This window comes from Macaca thibetana, chromosome 5, assembly GCF_024542745.1.
Source record: "Macaca thibetana thibetana isolate TM-01 chromosome 5, ASM2454274v1, whole genome shotgun sequence".
Taxonomy (NCBI): domain Eukaryota; kingdom Metazoa; phylum Chordata; class Mammalia; order Primates; family Cercopithecidae; genus Macaca; species Macaca thibetana.
Window position 1 is genome coordinate 100,032,708 of NC_065582.1, and position 21,076 is coordinate 100,053,783.

The window sequence follows — 21,076 nt, forward strand, 5'->3', positions numbered from 1 at the left end:
TCTGCATGCCCTTTCCTGTAATAGGCCTCAGTCATGGGCTTTTGCTACACCAAATCTGACCAAATCAACTATTGTGAGTTTGACCCCAGCACACCAAATGTGGTTCCTCCCTGTCATAATGTAGCTTCTTTTACATCTATCCTTACCCATCAGAAATAGAAAAGTGTGTTATTATCTTATTCCCAATATCACAGAGTCCACCAAAATTCTCTAATGGTTGGAAATTAATACTAAAAGGAAGGGAAATGTAGAAGTTGACAGTTTTATTTGTTCATTAAAAAATCTTTACTAAATATGCACTGAATACTAGAATACACTGATCAAATATCTTTACCCCTCACGAGCCTTAAAGACTTCTTGGAGTGGTAGACAATCAATAACAAATTAAAGTGAGTACTGTGGTTGAAGGTGAAGCCTGTTAAGAAGAGAACAGCATAGTTAGAGGAGCCACTTTAGATGAGGTTGTTAAAGATGGCCTCTCTGAGGAAGTGACATAGGAGCTGAAAGATAAGATTGAATGCACAGCTATGCTAGAGCAGTGTGAAAAAGCATTCTAAGGAGAAGGAATAAGAAGGGCAAATGCTGGGAGGCAGGAAGGGACTTGCAGTATTTGAAGAACAGAAAAGAAGGCCGTGGTGGCTGGGGCATAATGAGGAAGGGGCAAATGGTATGAGATTAGAGACATAGGCTAGATCATTGGGACTGTGTAGGTCATGGTAAGGAATTTGGATTTTATTGTAGGAATAATGATATATCATTGGAAGATTTAGGGTAGAGAAGTGACATCCTCTGATTTACATGTACAAAGCTTGCAGAAGGCAAGATGTTTGAAGTAATTTAGGTGAACAGTGATGGTTATGATTGGGGTGGCTGTGCACATAGGGAAGAGTAGACAGATTTCAGTTTATTTTGGAGATAGTACTGACTGGACTTGGTGGGTTGAATGCAAGATGTATGAGAAAGGGAGGAATCAAGGTAGATTCCTAGGACATTGTCCTGAGCAACTAGATGACATTTGCTAATCTAAGGAAGACTCAAAGACTGACAGTTTTTGTTTTTTTGTTTTTTTGAGAGGGAGTCTCACCCTGTCATCCAGGTGGAGTGCAATGGCAATCTTGGCTCACTGCAACCTCAGACTGACAAAATTTTTTTGCTGATAATTTATAAGCTCAAGTTTGAACATACTAAGTGTAGAGTTGCCAATTAGGCAGTTAGATGTAAGTAATTTGGGCTCAGGAGAAACATCAAAGACAGAGACACAAATTTGGGCAACATTATATATTGGTTGTATTTAAAAGCCATCAAGATGAATGATTTCATATCATTTAGGAAAAGAAGACTTCTCTGTATCAACTCTTGAGTCACTCCAACTTCCTTCATTCATTTATTCAACACACACATATTGAGTTCCTTCTATACCAGGCACTTCTTTATGGAATTGTGATCACAGTAGTAAAAGGAGACATATTATTTGCCACCGCCTTCTTTGCCATCGCCAGTGCCTTCTTCTTATTGTTCTTCCTCTTCCTCTTCTTCTTCGTTCTCATCCTCCTCCTCCTCTTCCTCCTCTTCCTCTTCCTCTTCCTCCTCCTCTTCTTCCCTCTTCCCTCTACTACTGCTGCTTCTGCTGCTGCTCCTGCTCCTTCTCCTTCTCCTTTTTCTGTTTCTGCTGCTTCTGCTTCTTCTCCTTCTCCTCCTTCTCCTTCTTCTCCTTCCTCCTCCCCCTCTTCCTTCTTCTTCTCCTTCTCCTTCCTCCTCCTCCTCTTCTTCCTTCTTCTTCTTCCTTCTTCTTCTTCCTTCTTTTTCCTTCTTCTTCTTCCTTCTTCTTTCATCTTCTTTCTTCTTTCTTCTTTCTTCTATCTCGTTCTGTCACCCTGGCTGGAGTGCAGTGGTGTGATCACAGCTCTGCAGGCTGGACCTCTTGGGCTCAGTAGATCCTCCTGCCTCAAGTTCCTGAGTATCTAGGACCACAGGAATGTGCCACCATGCCTGCCTAATTTTATTTTATTGTTTTTGTAGAGATGGAGTCTCCCTATGTTGCCCAGGCTTAGAGTTCTCTTTAGTAGAGGATTCAGAAAATAAACCAATAACCGATAGATATGCAACTGTAACTTTGTTGTATAGAGGAGGAGCAGCAGCCAACCATATGGAGTTGGTCTGGTTGAGTAGGAAAATGTCTTCCCCCTGTATATTGGTCAAGGTTTTCCAGAGAAACAAAACCAATAGGAGGTGTGTGGGGGGGGGGGGGGGGGGGGGGGGGCGGGGGGTGTATGTATGTGTGTAAAGAGAGAGGCGATTTATTATGGGGTTTGGCTCACATGATTTTGGAGGCTGAAGAGCTCTATAATATGCTGTTTGCAAGATCTGGTGAACCAGGGAAGCTGGTAGCATGGCTCAGTCTAAGTCTGAAGGCTTGAGAGCCTGAGAGACTGCTGGTGCAAGTCCAGAGTCCAAAGGATGCAGAACCTGGAGTTTTGATGTACAAGAGCAGGAGAAGATGGGTGCCCCAGCTCTAGGAGAGAGAGCAAATTCACCTTTCCTCTGCCTTTTTCTTCTATATATGTCCTCAGCCAATTGGATGGTGCCTGCGACATTTGGTGAGGGTGGATCTTCCTTACTCAGCTTGTTGATTCAAATGCCAACCTCTTCCAGAAACACCCTCACAGACATACCCAGAAATAATGTTTTGCCAACTCTTTGGACATCTCTTCATTTAGTCAAGTTGGCACCTAAATTTAACCATCACAAGCCACCTACCAGTGATATCATGGAAGCTAAGAGAAGAGAGTAATTCAAGAATAGTCACTTTCTTTAAATGTTACTAAGAACAAGAGTAAGATGGAGGCTGAGCTGTGACTATTTTGGCAGATTCTGTGAAATAGTGAGACAAAGACCAGATCTTAGGGCATTGAAGAATGAATTGGAGATGAGGAAGCAGAGAAAGTGAATGAAGATGGCTGTTTTAAAGGAATTTGCTATGAAGGGAAGCAAAAAAAGTAGGACCATAGCTAATGGGAGATGTAGGATTAAGGAAGCATCTTTTAAAAATAAACAAACAAAAATAATAAGATATGACTGCAGAGCATGCTTGTGATTGATGGGAATAGTCATAGTGGGGAAGGGAGTGACAGGAGACCACTGAAGGAGCAGCCTTTGGGGAGGTGAGAGGAAATGAGATCCACTGTGCATATGAAAGGAATTGCTCTTTCATACAACCAGTCATATCTCTCATTGTAACAACAGGGAAGGCAGAGAGGATTGAATGATTTCAGCTAGGTTTGTAGATTTGATGGTATAACAATGAGTAGCTTCTGCTCTAATGTTTCTGTTTTTCCAAAGAAGTATGAAGCAAGAATGGAAAGAAAGGGGTTTGAGAAGAGAGGGAAAGACAAGAAATACCATCTTGGAAAGTGGAAAATCAAGTTACGCAAGAAGTATAGCAGAATTGCTGTACCTGAGGGAGGGTCCATTCAAAGTTTATGGTCATAAATTTAATGTGAAACCAATCAACCAATTCTGTAATTTTTTTCCAGCCACTTTGAGTTGCTCCATTCCCAGCACAGAGAAGGCATATAGCTGGATTCATCTAATATTATACTTTTGTGAGGTGAAAGCAATGATTGGAGACTGGAGGAAGGAAATTAAGGGTATTAGCAAGAGAATGAAGGATCATAAAGGGAATTTAGGAAGGGAATTAAGAAGAGACTAAAAGCAGGAGGAATGCACAGGGAGTTTTGAAGGGGATTTTATTTATTCAGTTTACTCAGTCACTCAACGATTGAGCTCCTGCTATGTGCCAAACCTAGTTGTAGGCTCTGTAGATATAATGTATTTATGAACAAGACTGACCAACTCCTCTTACAGAGTAGGGTGAGATGGACAATAAAGAATTAAAACCAGCCGGGCGCGGTGGCTCATGCTTATAATCCCAGCACTTTGGGAGGCCGAGGCGGGCAGATCATGAGGTGAAGAGATTAAGACCATCCAGGCCAACATGGTGAAACCCCATCTCTACTAAAAATACAGAAATTAGCTGGGCATAGTGATGCATACCTGTAGTCCCAGCTACTCAGGAGGCTGAGGCAGGAGAATCGCTTGAACCTGGGAGGCAGAGGTTGCAGTGAGCCAAGATCACGCCGCTGCACTTCAGCCTGGTGACAGAGCAAGACTCCACCTCAAAAAAAAAAAAAAAAAAAAAAAAAAAAAAGAATTAAAACCAGTAAGTGTAATTTAAAGTCAGATATTTCTAAGGGCTATGGAAAAACATCAAATAGGGTAAGGGGATAGAGAGCAACAAGTGGAAGAGGAGAGAGGTGGTGATTAATATCCCTTCCCAGGTAGCATCCTGGGAAGAGAACCTGCTCCAGTGAAATTAGCAAAGACCTGAATGAAACAAGGGACCAAGCCTTAAAAGAGCTGTGGGAGCAGTATGCAAGGCTGAGGGGACAGTGAGGGCTTTTCTATTTTTAAATGTCATCAGTAGTTGAATAGTAAAGCAAAAGAAGCCATGATAAACAAGGTATTTTTTCCTTCCTTATTGTATTTTTAATTGGTGTTCTCATAATACCATGACACAGCTGTTTTAAGCAAGTAGGTGTTATGCAAAGGTCATTAAAGTGACCAACTGGTTCAGTCAAAAGTCTCATGTAAGTAGACAAAATGTTTAAAATAAATATAGATATACCTTATATGATCTATTAATGTCCAGTTTGACACTTCATTCTCCAGTGCTCAGCATTGGAATACCAACCATTCCAACTATTAATAAGATTCAGTTGATATTTGTTGAATAAATTTTCATGCCTACATACAGTTTAACACTTAAAAAACAAAACATCCCCCTCCAAGCTATTTCCAAAAAGTTCTTCTAAAGGAAGAGTTTGAACACAAGCCCAAGGTCTCTTTTGCCTTGAGAATGTGGGAACTTTCTTTACATGGCTTTGTAAAAAATATAGATATAATTCACATACCATTGAAATTCACTCTTATAAAGTATACAATCTACGGCTTTGTGTGTGTTCACAAAACTGTGCAGTTATCACCATTACCTAATTCCAGAATATTTTTATCATCCTACAAAGAAACCTCAGCCGGGCACGGTGGCTCACTCCTGTAATCCCAGCACTTTGGGAGGCCGAGGTGTGCGGATCACGAGGTCAAAATATCAAGACCATCCTGGCCAACATAGTAAAACCCTGTCTCTACTAAAAATACAAAAATTAGCTGGGCATGGTGGCGCGCACCTGTAGTCCCAGCTACTCCAGAGGCTGAGACAGGAGAATAGCTTGAACCTGGAAGGCGGAGGTTGCAGTAAGCCAAGATTGCGCCACTGCGCTCCAGCCTGGCAACAGAGTGAGACCTGTCTCAAAAAAAAGAAAGAAAGAAAGAAAGAAAGAAAGAAAGAAACCTCATGTACATCAGGCCTGTTAGCAGTCGCTCCCCACTCCCCCCGGCCCCTGGCAATAATCAATCTGTTTTCTGTCACTAAGTATTTGCCTATTCTGGACATTTCATTTCAGTGGAATCACACAATATATATCCTTTTGTGTCTGTATTCTTTCACTTAGCATGTTTTCAAGGTTCATTAATGTTGTAGCAGGTGTCAGTACTTTATTCCTTTTTATATCTGAAGAATATTCTATTATGTGACTATACCATGTCTTGTTTATCCATTCATCAGTTGATGGGTATTTGGATTGTCACCACTTTTAGGCTATTATGAATAATGCTACTGTTTGCATTTGTGTTTATACTTTTGCTGTGGACATAAATTTTCAACTATCTCAGATACGTATGTACAAATATAAATGGCTTTATAAAGGTTTGTAAAATGTTTTATCTTAGTATTTCGTACTTAACTGCATAATATATGTTTTAAAAGAATAAGTTATCACCAGTTATTTGCTTAGGCTACTGGTTGAATTATTTAACTTTTCTCCAGAAATCGAAGTACCATGGGCCTTACAGGAAGGTGTTACCTGTGTCCTGTGGCTCTACAGCCCCCTTGCTGGCTGCTTGCTGCAAGCGTGGGGGCTGCTGTTTCAGCACCATTCTGATGGGGCACTGGGAACGCAACTCTGAACAGGTGCTGACTTGTCTTTTCATCAATAAATAGTACTTCTTCCCTGAGCTAGATCTTTTATCTGCCAGTTCATTCTTGGACTGCTAAACTTTACTTTGTCTGTATTGTCTGAGTTTAAAGTCGTAAAACAAAAAGTAAATATAATTCATGTAGGCGACATTTGCAAATAGGAGTTTAGAAAAAATGCTTTCAGAGACTTATAGGGAAAAGTTGACTGTCAGCCTTGTGCCCATTAATTCACAGAGACAGGGCTGGAAAATAGAATAAAGAAATACTGTCACTTCTGTTTTATGCATAAGGAAGAAAGAATTATAGGCATTTGTAAACACTCAGACAGTCATAGACAAAAATCAGACATTTCTACTAATTTCCCTTAACAGCCTTATTTCTTTTCATCATATTCTAGCATTTACATACCAGTAGTTTAAAAAACGGGTACAAGTATAAAGCATAATTGTGTTATCCAAGCATAGTCAAATTACGCAATGGATTATGCATTTGGCTCTCCTAAATGTCATGCTGGATATAGTTTATCCCTCTCACAGTGAGTCAGAAGCGGGAATGGGTTCATTCACTATTTCCAGAAAGCAGCTTACCACCAGCAGGTGCTGTAACTAGTGGGAAAGGGTAGGACCGGAATGCACACTTATTTAGGGATCTCTGAAATGTACCCTTTGGTACTTACATAAGGGCTACATGAGGCCACAGGCAGCTGAGAGTGTTGGCAGTACCTGCAGCTACTCTGCAGCTTAAAAGAGGCTTCCAATCCCCTATGCATCTGGGAATGTTTGTCCCTAGCACAACCCTGAGAACAGGTGCTGTGTACTGCTTTGTGGTCCAGACATGAGTCTCAGCTTTGCCACTGTCTATGTGATCTTGGACACATCACCTTAGAATCCAAGTCCCTCATCTGTAAAATCAGGAAGGCCGACTAGTTGACTTTTACAAAACTCTTTTGGCTTTAAAATGCTATGGCTCCACAACTTAGTGGTTTAAGATGCCAAGTATAGTATATTGGAGATGAGTAATATATAAAGGTATTAAGAGCTCAGGCCCTAAAGTTATACAGAACAATCTTTGAGTCCCCTGTGACCTTGGGCAAGTTTACTTAACTTCTGTAAGCCTGCATTGTGTTAGCCTTAAAGGGGAGATGATGATAATAGTTCCTAGCTCATAGGGCTATTGGGGGTAAAAATGGCATTATAAATGCAGAGTCTTTAGCAGTGCCCAATACATCATAAGAGTCAATCTTTATTAATAATAAGTAGTGTTGTTACTTTCTTTAGGGACATTTTATGCTAATAATATATTGCTCCCTTTAGAAATAAATGAATATAAGTCTAGCAAATTTTAGTAATATTGTGAAGTATATATACTAAAATTATGTTTAAAAGATTATAACAAGTTAGCCATAAACTAAACTTTTAAAAATATATGATTTAGATTATTGAATGGCAGGAATGTTGGGGAAGAAATGGGATACAGAGGATTATGGAATAAGTGAAAAAAATCTGACTTTCTCCTTAGGCTTCTTGTTGTCTATAATTTTCCTTTTATGTATTCTTTTCCTATCTTAATTTGGAGATGGAATCATCTATGGAAAGCTTATCCAAGTTAATGGCTATTCGGAAGTGAGGCTCTGCATTATTGAAACAACAAAACAAACAAGATTACAGTCATTTCTGTTCATCATGTAGGAATAAATAATAAATCTATACAGTTCTGCCTCAGCTGCCTCCTTGTAATTTCTGCCCTTATTTTGGTAAATGTTGTTTTGGTGTGAACCAAGGACTTGGAGGTTTAATAATTCTGGAAACAGATACTCATATATTCTTCCACAGGGTGTTAATACAAAACTATCACTATTTAATAGTAGTTTGCTAAATTATCTGAAGGAAATTGTTTAAGATCAAGTATGTAAAGAGTCAGAATCCATCTGTAAAATGTGGGGAATGTTGGCAACTTTAAGTTTGTTGGTTGATATTTTGGAGATTTAACTATTCACTTCTCAAAAGAAGAGCAAGCTGTCTATAGTGGATATGTATGTGATAAACTGACATAATAGTGCAGGTAAGATTTTTAATGATCATCTCTGAATATACGTACTGTACATTTCCCACCTACTCCATCACCATCTTAACTTTGCTGTTGTATATGACAAATAAGAGGAAAAGTTTTCACTCCATATTACAATTTCACCAGCTTCTGATGTGAACAACTCAATCCAGAAATGCTCTCTCTTAAAAACTGTTTTTCACTACCTTGTAATTTTTGGTTAGGGTAAATGTTCTTTAATCTCTAATGTTTCCTTTATACTTCTTTTGTAGGAGGCCAGTTATAAGAATTCCCTGCCCATCCTTTTAACAAGAGGCTTAGAAAAAGACATGCCAAAACCACCTCCAAAAACCAAGGTAAACTATGTTTGCTCTGTAGGCAACCAAGTGAAATCTTTAGCATGGTTCTTTGTTTTTTTTTGTTGTTATTGTTGTTTGTTTGTTTTGAGACAGAGTCTTGCTTTATTGTCCAGGCTGGAGTGCAGTGGCACAATCTTGGCTCACTGCAACCTCCGCCTCCTGAGTTCAGGCAGTTCTCCTGCATCAGCTTTCGGGGTAGCTCAGACTACAGGTGCACACCACCATGCCCAGATAATTTTTGTATTTTTAGTAGAGACGGGGTTTTGCCATATTGGCCTCACTGGTCTCAAACTACTGACCTCAGGTGATCTGCCTGCCTCGGCCTCCCAAAGTGCTGGGATTACAGGTGTGAACCACCGCTCCCAGCCAGCATGGTTCTTTATGCTCTCCTGTTTCCATGTTCTGTTGCTTGCATTTCCTTCAACCCTTTCGGTTTTTCATTTGTTTGTTTTTGCAGGGAAGTAGGCATGAGGTAGTGTTGTGGGAAGATCTGGTGGTGTAAAAGCACTTTTTGTATAGTACCTTTAATCCGTGGTTGCATTCAGCCAAAAATTCTTTGGATACTCCTATTATCGAACAGACAGTGATAATTTTTAGTAGATGTTTTTACTTCTGCTCAATAACAATTGTTTCTATGACACCATGCCTTTTGCAGGAACATAGATGGAGCTGGAGGCTATCATGCCTAGGAAACTAACGCAGGAATAGAAAACCAAATACCACATGTTCTCACTTATAAATAGGAGCTAAATGATAAGAACTATGAACACAAAGAAGTAAACAACAGACATTGGGACCTCCTCGAGGGTGGAGGGTGGGAGGAGGAAGAGGAACAGAAAAGATAAGTATCGGGTATTGGGCTTAATACCTGGGTGATGTACTGATATGTACAACAAACCCTTGTGACACATGTTTACCTAGTAACCTTCACATGTACCCCCAAACGTAAAATAAAAAATTTTGAAAAGAAATATATAAAAAGTAAAATGCCAAAATATTTACTATTAAGAAAGAAAAAGGACCAGCCTGGCCAACATGTTGAAACCCCATCTGTACTAAAAATACAAAAAAAATTAGCCAGGATTGGGTGGTGGGCTCCTGTAATCCCAACTAATTGGGAGACTGAAGCAGAAAGAATTGCTTGAACGTCGGAGGCAGAGGTTGCAGCGAGCTGAGACCATGCCTTTACACTTTAACCTGGGGAACAAGAATGAGACTCCATCTCATAAATAAATAAATAAATAAATAAATAAAAATTTTTCTAGCCTCCAACGTAGGAAATAGTCAAGTGCAATAGATCTTCCTAGGGTACCTCTAAGCATGATAGAAATGCATGAGATGCATTTTCCCTTCTGGGCATAAAGTAAAATGTTCAGCTGTAATTTTTTAAAATAAAAATCACTTTATTGATGTTTCATAATTATGAAGTAGCACATAATCAATGGAAAGTATTTACATAAATTTTAACAAGAAAAAATAAGGACTACTATACATATGATAACATAAAGGCATTAATGTGTAAAATTTTGTTTCCCTTAGTAAGAAAAAATCCAAAATGCACATAATTGTTTTGCCAGTGAAAAGAAAAATTTCTTTTTTTTCTTCAACTTTGATTTTAGGTTCAGAGGTACAGGTGCAGGATGTACAGACTTGTTACATAGGTAAATGTGTGCCATGGTGTTTGCTGCACAGATTCCTACCATCACCTAGGTATTAAGTCCAGCATCCATTAGCTATTCTTGCTGATGATGTCCCTCACCCTAAGCTACCCCACCGACAGGTCCCAGTGTGTGTTATTCCCCTCCCTGTGTCCATGTGGTCTCATGATTCAGCTTCCATTTATAAGTGAGAACATACAATATTTGACTTTCTGTTCCTGCATTAGTTTGCTGAGAATAATGGTTTCTAGCTCCATCCGTGTCCTAAAAAGGACATGATCTCATTCCTCTTTATGGCTGCATAGTATTCCATAGTGTATGTGTACCACATTTTCTTTATCCAGTCTATCATTGATGGGCATTATGGTTGATTCCATGTCTTTGCTACTGTAAGTAGTACTGCAGTGAACATATATGTGCATGTATTGTTACAATGGAATGATTTATATCCTTCTGGGCATATACCCAGTAATGGGATTGCTGGGTCAAATGGTATTTCTGGTTCTAGATCTTTGAGGAATCAATACTCTGCCACAGTGGTTAAGCTACTTTACACTTCCACCAACAGTGTAAAAGCATTTCTTTTTCTCTGCAACCTCATCAGCATCTGTTCTTTCTTGACATTTAATAATAGCCATTCTGACTGGCATGAAATGGTATCTCATTGTGGTTTTGATTTGCATTTGTCTAATGATCAGTGATGTCAAGGTTATTTTCCTGATTGTTGGCCACATAAATGTCTTCTTTTGAGAAGTGTCTGTTCACGCTCTTTGCCCACTTTTTAATAGGACTTTTTTTCTTATAAATTTGTTTAAGTTCCCTGTCGACTTGATGTCAGACCTTTATCAGATGAATAAGTTGCAAACATTTTCTCCCATTCTGTAGGTTGTGTGTTCACTCTGATGACAGTTTCTTTTGCTGTGCAAAAGCTCTTTAGTTTAATTGGATCCCATTTGTCAATTTTTGCTTATGTTGCAATTGCTTTTGGCATTTTCATCATGAAATCTTTGCCCATGCTTATGTCCTGAATGGTATTGCCTATATTTTCTTGTAAAGTGTTTACAACAAATGTAAAACCCAAAACTATAAAAATCCTAGAAGTCTTCAACCTATTTTGAGTTAATTTTTGTATAAGGTGTAAGGGAGGGGTCCTGTTTCAATTTTTGGCATATGGCTAGCCTGTTCTGTCAGCACTATTTATTAGAGAATCATTTTCCCATTGTTTGCTTTTGTCAGTTTTGTCACAGATGAGATAATTTTAGGTGTTCGGTCTTATTTCTAACTTCTCTATTCTATTCCATTGGTTTATGTGTCTGTTTTTGTACCAGTATCATGATGTTTTGGTACCAGTACCATGCTGTTTTGGTTACTGTAGCGTTGTACTATAGTTTGAAGTCAGGTAGCATGATACCTCCAGCTTTGTTCTTTTTGCTTAGGCTTGTCTTGTATGTTTGGTTCCATATGAATTTTACAATAGTTGTTTTCTAATTCTCTGAAGAATGTCAATGATAGTTTAATGGGAATAGCATTGAATCTATAAACTACTTTGAGCCGTATGACTATTTTCATGATACTGATTCTTCCTATCCATGAGCACGGAACGTTTTTATATTTGTGACCTCTCTGATTTCTTTGAGCAGTGGTTTGTAGTTCTGCTTGAAGAGGTCCTTTACTTCCCTTGTTAGCTGTATTCCTAGGTATTTTATTCTTTTTGTAGCAATTGTGAATGGGAGTTCATTCATTATTTGGCTTTGTTGTTGGTGAATAGGAATGCTATGATTTTTGCACATTTCTTTTGTATCCTGAGACTTTGCTGAAGTTGCTTATCAGCTTAAGAAGCTTTTTGGGTGAAATAATGGAGTTTTCTGGATATAGGATCATGTCATATGCAAATAGGGATAGTTTGACTTTCTCTCTTCCTATTTGAATACCCTTTCTTTCTTTCTCTTGCCAGATTGTCCTGACCAGAACTTCTAATACTATGTTGAATAGGAGCGGCGAGAGAGGGCATTCTTGTTTTGTGTCAGTTTTCAAGGGGAATGCTTCCAGCTTTTGCTCATTCAATATGATATTGGCTGTGGGTTTGTCATATTATTATTATTACTTTGAAGTATATTCCTTCAATACCTAAAAACTTTTATTCAAAGTTTTTAACATGAAGTATGTTGAATTTTATCAAAGGCCTCTTCTGCATCTATTGAGATAATCAAGTGTTTTTTTTTTCTTTAATACTGTTTATGTGATGAATCACATTTACTGATTTGCATATGTTGAACCAACCTTGCATCCCAGGGATGAAGCTGACTTGATCATGGTGCATATGCTTTTTGATGTGTTGCTGGATTTTGTTTGCCAGTGTTTCATTGACAACTTTTGCATCAATGTTCATCAGGGATATTGGCCTGAAGTTTTCTTTTTTTGTTGTATCTCTGCCAGGTTTTGGTATCAGGATAATGCTGGCCTCATACAGTGAGTTAGGGAGAAGTCCCTGCTTTTCAATTTTTTGGAATAGTTTCGGTAGAAATGATACCACCTCTTCATTATACCTCGGGCAGAATTCAGCTGTGAATCTTTCTGGTCCTGGGCTCTTTTTGGTTGTAGGCTATTTCTTACTGCCTCAATTTCAGAACTCATTATTGGTCTATTCAGAGATTCAGTTTCATCCTGTTTCAGTCTTGGGAGGGTGTATGGGTCCAGGAATTTCAACATTTCTTCTAGATTTTCTAGTTTATGTGCATAGAGATGTTTGTAGTATTCTCTGATGCTTGTTTGTACTTCTGTGGGATCAGTGGTGATATCTCCCTTGTTATTTCTGATTATTTGATTCTTCTTTCTTTTATTCTTTATTAATCTAGCCAGTGATCTATCTAATTTTTTCAAAAAAGCAGCTCCTGGATTTGTTGATTTTTTGAAGGGTTTTTCATGTCTCTATCTCCTTCAGTTCCTCTCTGATAGTGGTTATTTCTTTTTTTCTTCTTTTTTTTAAATTTATTATTATTATTATACTTTAAGTTGTAGGGTACATGTGCATAACGTGCAGGTTTGTTACATATGTATACTTGTGCCATGTTGCTGTGCTGCACCCATCAACTCATCAGCACCCATCAACTCGTCATTTACATCAGGTATAACTACCAATGCAATCCCTCCCCCTTCCCCCCTCCCCATGATAGGCCCCGGTGTGTGATGTTCCCCTTCCCGAGTCCAAGTAATCTCATTGTTCAGTTCCCACCTATGAGTGAGAACATGCGGTGTTTGGTTTTCTGTTCTTGTGATAGTTTGCTAAGAATGATGGTTTCCAGCTGCATCCATGTCCCTACAAAAGACACAAACTCATCCCTTTTTATGGCTGCATAGTATTCCATGGTGTATATGTGCCACATTTTCTTAATCCAGTCTGTCACTGATGGACATTTGGGTTGATTCCAAGTCTTTGCTATTGTGAATAGTGCCGCAATTAACATACGTGTGCATGTGTCTTTATAGCAGCATGATTTATAATCCTTTGGGTATATACCCAGTAATGGGATGGCTGGGTCATATGGTACATCTAGTTCTAGATCCTTGAAGAATCGCCATACTGTTTTCCATAATGGTTGAACTAGTTTACAATCCCACCAACAGTATAAAAGTGTTCCTATTTCTGCACATCCTCTCCAGCACCTGTTGTTTCCTGACTTTTTAATGATCGCCATTCTAACTGGTGTGAGATGGTATCTTATTGTGGTTTTGATTTGCATTTCTCTGATGGCCAATGATGATGAGCATTTCTTCATGTGTCTGTTGGCTGTATGAATGTCTTCTTTTGAGAAATGTCTGTTCATATCCTTTGCCCACTTTTTGATGGGGTTGTTTGTTTTTTTCTTGTAAATTTGTTTGAGTTCTTTGTAGGTTCTGGATATTAGCCCTTTGTCAGATAAGTAGATTGCAAAAATTTTCTCCCATTCTGTAAGTTGCCTGTTCACTCTGATGGTAGTTTCTTTTGCTGTGCAGAAGCTCTTTAGTTTAATGAGATCCCATTTGTCAATTTTGGCTTTTGCTGCCATTGCTTTTGGTGTTTTAGACATGAAGGCTTTGCCCATGCCTATGTCCTGAATGGTACTACCTAGGTTTTCCTCTAGGGTTTTTATGGTATTAGGTCTAACATTTAAGTCTCTAATCCATCTTGAATTAATTTTCGTATAAGGAGTAAGGAAAGGATCCAGTTTCAGCTTTCTACTTATGGCTAGCCAATTTTCCCAGCACCATTTATTAAATAGGGAATCCTTTCCCCATTTCTTGTTTCTCTCAGGTTTGTCAAAGATCAGATGGCTGTAGATGTGTGGTATTATTTCTGAGGGCTCTGTTCTGTTCCATTGGTCTATATCTCTGTTTTGGTACCAGTACCATGCTGTTTTGGTTACTGTAGCCTTGTAGAATAGTTTGAAGTCAGGTAGCGTGATGCCTCCAGCTTTGTTCTTTTGACTTAGGATTGTCTTGGAGATGCGGGCTCTTTTTTGGTTCCATATGAACTTTAAAGCAGTTTTTTCCAATTCTGTGAAGAAAGTCATTGGTAGCTTGATGGGGATGGCATTGAATCTATAAATAACCTTGGGCAGTATGGCCATTTTCACGATATTGATTCTTCCTATCCATGAGCATGGTATGTTCTTCCATTTGTTTGTGTCCTCTTTTATTTCACTGAGCAGTGGTTTGTAGTTCTCCTTGAAGAGGTCCTTTACATCCCTTGTAAGTTGGATTCCTAGGTATTTTATTCTCTTTGAAGCAATTGTGAATGGAAGTTCATTCCTGATTTGGCTCTCTGTTTGTCTGTTACTGGTGTATAAGAATGCTTGTGATTTTTGCACATTAATTTTGTATCCTGAGACTTTGCTGAAGTTGCTTATCAGCTTAAGGAGATTTTGGGGTGAGACAATGGGGTTTTCTAAATATACAATCATGTCATCTGCAAAGAGGGACAATTTGATTTCTTCTTTTCCTAACTGAATACCCTTGATTTCTTTCTCTTGCCTGATTGCCCTAGCCAGAACTTCCAACACTATGTTGAATAGGAGTGGTGAGAGAGGGCATCCCTGTCTTGTGCCAGTTTTCAAAGGGAATTTTTCCAGGTTTTGCCCATTCAGTATGATATTGGCTGTGGGTTTGTCATAAATAGCTCTTATTATTTTGAGGTACGTTCCATCAATACCGAATTTATTGAGTGTTTTTAGCATGAAGGGCTGTTGAATTTTGTCAAAAGCCTTTTCTGCATCTATTGAGATAATCATGTGATTCTTGTCTTTGGTTCTGTTTATATGCTGGATTATGTTTATGGTTTTGCGAATGTTGAACCAGCCTTGCATCCCAGGGATGAAGCCCACTTGATCATGGTGGATAAGCTGTTTGATGTGCTGCTGAATCCAGTTGGCCAATATTTTATTGAGGATTTTTGCATCGATGTTCATCAGGGATATTGGTCTAAAATTCTCTTTTTTTGTTGTGTCTCTGCCAGGCTTTGGTATCAGGATGATGTTGGCCTCATCAAATGAGTTAGGGAGGATTCCCTCTTTTTCTATTGATTGGAATAGTTTCAGAAGGAATAGTACCAGCTCCTCCTTGTACCTCTGGTAGAATTCAGCTGTGAATCCATCTGGTCCTGGACTTTTTTTGGTTGGTAGGCTATTAATTATTGCCTCAATTTCAGAGCCTGCTATTGGTCTATTCAGGGATTCAACTTCTTCCTGGTTTAGTCTTGGAAGAGTGTAAGTATCCAGGAAATTATCCATTTCTTCTAGATTTTCTAGTTTATTTGCGTAGAGATGTTTATAGTATTCTCTGATGGTAGTTTGTATTTCTCTGGGGTTGGTGGTAATATCCCCTTTATCATTTTTTATTGCGTCTATTTGATTCTTCTCTCTTTTCTTCTTTATTAGTCTTGCTAGCGGTCTGTCAATTTTGTTGATCTTTTCAAAAAACCAACTCCTGGATTCATTGATTTTTTGGAGGGTTTTTTGTGTCTCTATCTCCTTCAGTTCTGCTCTGATCTTAGTTATTTCTTGCCTTCTGCTAGCTTTTGAATGTGTTTGCTCTTGCTTCTCTAGGTCTTTTAATTGCGATGTTAGAGTGTCAATTTTAGATCTTTCCTGCTTTCTCTTGTGGGCATTTAGTGCTATAAATTTCCCTCTACACACTGCTTTAAATGTGTCCCAGAGATTCTGGTATGTTGTATCTTTGTTCTCATTGGTTTCAAAGAACATCTTTATTTCTGCCTTCATTTCGTTATGTACCCAGTAGTCATTCAGGAGCAGGTTGTTCAGTTTCCATGTAGTTGAACGGTTTTGATTGAGTTTCTTAGTCCTGAGTTCTAGTTTGATTGCACTGTGGTCTGAGAGACAGTTTGTTATAATTTCTGTTCTTATACATTTGCTGAGGAGTGCTTTACTTCCAATTATGTGGTCAATTTTGGAATAAGTGCGATGTGGTGCTGAGAAGAATGTATATTCTGTTGATTTGGGGTGGAGAGTTCTATAGATGTCTATTAGGTCTGCTTGCTGCAGAGATGAGTTCAATTCCTGGATATCCTTGTTAACTTTCTGTCTCGTTGATCTGTCTAATGTTGACAGTGGAGTGTTGAAGTCTCCCATTATTATTGTATGGGAGTCTAAGTCTTTTTGTAAGTCTCTAAGGACTTGCTTTATGAATCTGGGTGCTCCTGTATTGGGTGCATATATATTTAGGATAGTTAGCTCTTCCTGTTGAATTGATCCCTTTACCATTATGTAATGGCCTTCTTTGTTTCTTTTGATCTTTGATGGTTTAAAGTCTGTTTTATCAGAGACTAGGATTGCAACCCCTGCTTTTTTTTGTTCTCCATTTGCTTGGTAAATCTTCCTCCATCCCTTTATTTTGAGCCTATGTATGTCTCTGCATGTGAGATGGGTCTCTTGAATACAGCAGACTCATGGGTCTTGACTCTTTATCCAGTTTGCCAGTCTGTGTCTTTTAATTGGAGCATTTAGTCCATTTACATTTAAGGTTAAGATTGTTATGTGTGAACTTGATCCTGCCATTATGATATTAACTGGTTATTTTGCTCGTTAGTTGATGCAGTTTCTTCCTAGCCTCGATGGTCTTTACATTTTGGCATGTTTTTGCAATGGCTGGTACCGGTTGTTCCTTTCCATGTTGAGTGCTTCCTTCAGGGTCTCTTGTAAGGCAGGCCTGGTGGTGACAAAATCTCTAAGCGTTTGCTTATCTGTAAAGGATTTTATTTCTCCTTCACTGATGAAACTTAGTTTGGCTGGATATGAAATTCTGGGTTTAAAATTCTTTTCTTTAAGAATGTTGAATATTGGCCCCCACTCTCTTCTGGCTTGTAGAGTTTCTGCTGAGAGATCTGCTGTAAGTCTGATGGGCTTCCCTTTGTGGGTAACCCGACCTTTCTCTCTGGCTGCCCTTAAAATTTTTTCCTTCATTTCAACTTTGGTGAATCTGGCAATTATGTGTCTTGGAGTTGCTCTTCTCGAGGAGTATCTTTGTGGCGTTCTCTGTATTTCCTGGATTTGAATGTTGGCCTGCCCTACTAGGTTGGGGAAGTTCTCCTGGATGATATCCTGAAGAGTGTTTTCCAACTTGGTTCCATTTTCCCCCTCACTTTCAGGCACCCCAATCAGACATAGATTTGGTCTTTTTACATAATCCCATACTTCTTGCAGGCTTTGTTAATTTCTTTTTCTTCTTTTTTCTTTTGGTTTCTCTTCTCGCTTCATTTCATTCATTTGATCCTCAATCGCTGACACTCTTTCTTCCAGTTGATCGAGTCGGTTACTGAAGCTTGTGCATTTGTCACGTATTTCTCATGTCATGGTTTTCATCCCTTTCATTTCGTTTATGACCTTCTCTGCATTAATTACTCTAGCCATCAATTCTTCCACTCTTTTGAAGATTTTTAGTTTCTTTGCGCTGGGTACGTAATTCCTCCTTTAGCTCTGGGAAGTTTGATGGACTGAAGCCTTCTTCTCTCATCTCGTCAAAGTCATTCTCCGTCCAGCTTTGATCCGTTGCTGGCGATGAGCTGCGCTCCTTTGCAGGGGGAGATGTGCTCTTATTTATTGAATTTCCAGCTTTTCTGCCCTGCTTTTTCCCCATCTTTGTGGTTTTATCTGCCTCTGGTCTTTGATGATGGTAACGTACTGATGGGGTTTTGGTGTAGGTGTCCTTCCTGTTTGATAGTTTTCCTTCTAACAGTCAGGACCCTCAGCTGCAGGTCTGTTGGAGATTGCTTGAGGTCCTCTCCAGACCCTGTTTGCCTGGGTATCAGCAGCAGAGGCTGCAGAAGATAGAATATTGCTCAACAGTGAGTGTACCTGTCTGATTCTTACTTTGGAAGCTTCCTCTCAGGGGTGTACTCCACCCTGTGAGGTGTGGGGTGTCAGACTGCCCCTAGTGGGGGATGTCTTCCAGTTAGGCTACTCAGGGGTTAGGGACCCACTTGAGCAGGCAGTCTGTCCCTTCTCAGATCTCAACTTCCGTGTTGGGAGATCCATTGCTCTCTTCAAAGCTGTCAGACAGAGTCGTTTGCGTCTGCAGAGGTTTCTGCTGCTTTTTGTTGTTATTGTTTTTTTTTTTTTTTTTTTTGAGACGGAGTCTTGCTCTGCCACCCAGGCTGGAGTGCAGTGGCCGGATCTCAGCTCACTGCAAGCTCCGCCTCCCGGGTTCACGCCATTCTCCTGCCTCAGCCTCTTGAGTAGCTGGGACTACAGGCGCCCGCCACCGTGCCCGGCTAGTTTTTTGTATTTTTTTAGTAGAGACGGGGTTTCACCGTGTTAGCCAGGTTGTTGTTGTTTAGCTGTACCCTGTCCCCAGAGGTGGAGTCTACAGAGACAGGCAGGTTTCCTTGGGCTGCTGTGAGCTCCACCCAGTTCGAGCTTCCCAGCGGCTTTGTTTACCTACTTAAGCCTCAGCAATGGTGGGCGCCCCTCCCCCAGCCTCGCTGCTGCCTTGCGGTTAGATTGCAGACTGCTGTGCTAGCAATGAGAGAGGCTCCGTGGGCTTGGGACCCTCCCGGCCAGGTGTGGGATATAATCTCCTGGTGTGCCCGTTTTCTTAAAGCGCAGTATTGGGGTGGGAGTTACCCGATTTTCCAGGTGTTGTGTGTCTCAGTTCCCCTGGCTAGGAAAAAGGATTCCCTTCCCCCTTGTGCTTCCCAGGTGAGGCGATGCCTCACCCTGCTTCAGCTCTGGGTGATCGGGCTGCAGCAGCTGACCAGCACCGATTGTCCGGCACTCCCTAGTGAAATGAACCCAGTACCTCAGTTGAAAATGCAGAAATCACCCGTCTTCTGTGTCGCTTGCGCTGGGAGTTGGAGACTGGAGCTGTTCCTATTTGGCCATCTTGTTCGATAATGCTTATTTCTTAACTTTTGCTCACTTTGGGGTTTGTTTGCTCTTGGTTCTCTAGTTTTTTAGTTGTGATGTTAGGCATTTAGTGCTATAAATTTCCCTCTTACCACTGCTTTAGCTGAGTCCCAGAGATTCTGGTACATTGTTTCTTTCTTCTCATTAGTTTGAAATAACTTACTGATTTCTGCCTTAATTTCATTATTTACCCAAGTGTCATTCAGGAGCAGGCTGTTCAATTTCCATGTAGTTGTGTGATTTTGAGTGAATTTCTTAATCTCGAGCTCTAATGTGATAGCACTGTGGTCTGAAAGACTGTTATGATTTCAGTTCTTCTGCATTTGTTGAGGAGTGTTTTACTTCTGATCATGGAATAAGTATTAAAGTAAGTGCTGTGTGGTAATGAGAAGAATATATATTCTGTTTTTTGTGGGTAGAGAGTTCTGTAGGTATCTATCAGGTCTGCTTGATCCAGAGCTGAGTTCAGGTCTTGACTGTCTTTGTTAATTTTCTTTCTCAATGATCTGTCTAATATTTTCAGTGGGATGTTAAAGATCCCACTATTATTGTGAGGGAGTCTAAGCCTCTTTGTAGGTCTCCAAGAACTTGCTTTATGAATCTGGGTGCTCCTGTATTGGGTGTATATATATTTAGGATAGTTAGCTAGTCTTGTTGACTTGAACTGTTTTCCATTATGCAATGCCCTTCTTTGTCTTTTTTATCTTTGTTGGTTTAAAGCCTGTTTTGTCAGATAGGATTACAACCTCTGCTTTTTCTGTTTTTCATTTGGTTGGAAATTTTCCTCCATCCCTTTATTTTGTCCCGATGTGTGTCTTTGCACAGGAGACAGGTCTCTTAAAGACAGCATACCCATGGGTCTTGACTCTATCCAGCTTGCCATTCTGTGTCATTTAATTGAGGCATTTAGCCCATTTACATTTAAGGTTAGTATTGTTATGTGTGAATTTGATCCTATCATCGTGATGCTGGCTGCTTATTTTACAGACTTTTTTATGTGGTTGCTTTATAGTATCACTAATCTGTGTACTTCAGCATGGTTTTGTATTGGCTGGTAACAGTTCTTTTCCAGATTTTGTGCTTCCTTCAAGAGCTCTTGCAAGGCAGGCCTGGTAGTGACAACTTCCCTTAGCATTTGCTTGTCTGCAAAGGATCTTGTTTCTACTTTCGTTATGAAGCTTAGTTTGGTCAGATATGAAATTCCGGGTGGGAAATTCTTTTCTTTAAGATGTTGAGTATAGGTACCTAATCTCTTCTGGCTTGTAGAGTTTCCACTGAAAGGTCCATGGTTAGTCTGATAGGCTTCCCTTTGTAGGTGACCTGGCCTTTCTCCCTGGCTGCCCTTAACATTTTTTCTTTCATTCTGCCCTTGGAGGATCTGATGATTATGTATCTTGGGGTTGTTCTTCTCATGGAGTATCTTACTGGGGTTCTCTGGATTTCCTGAATTTGAATGTTGGCCTGTCTTGCTAAGTTGGGGAAGTTCTCCTGGATGACATGTGTTTTTCAGCATATGAAGTATGTTTT

General features: G+C 39.7%; 1 protein-coding gene across 6 annotated transcripts in view; it reads left to right on the top strand.

The window, feature by feature from the left end:
• The window catches only part of FAM13A (family with sequence similarity 13 member A), a 376,344-nt gene that overhangs the window by 186,943 nt on the left and 168,325 nt on the right, over positions 1–21,076 (top strand). For all 6 annotated transcript variants that reach the window (XM_050790419.1, XM_050790418.1, XM_050790421.1 and 3 more), the window contains one exon: positions 8,410–8,493. In XM_050790419.1, coding sequence (XP_050646376.1) covers positions 8,410–8,493 — 84 coding nt within the window. The remainder of the gene's footprint in view (positions 1–8,409; positions 8,494–21,076) is intronic.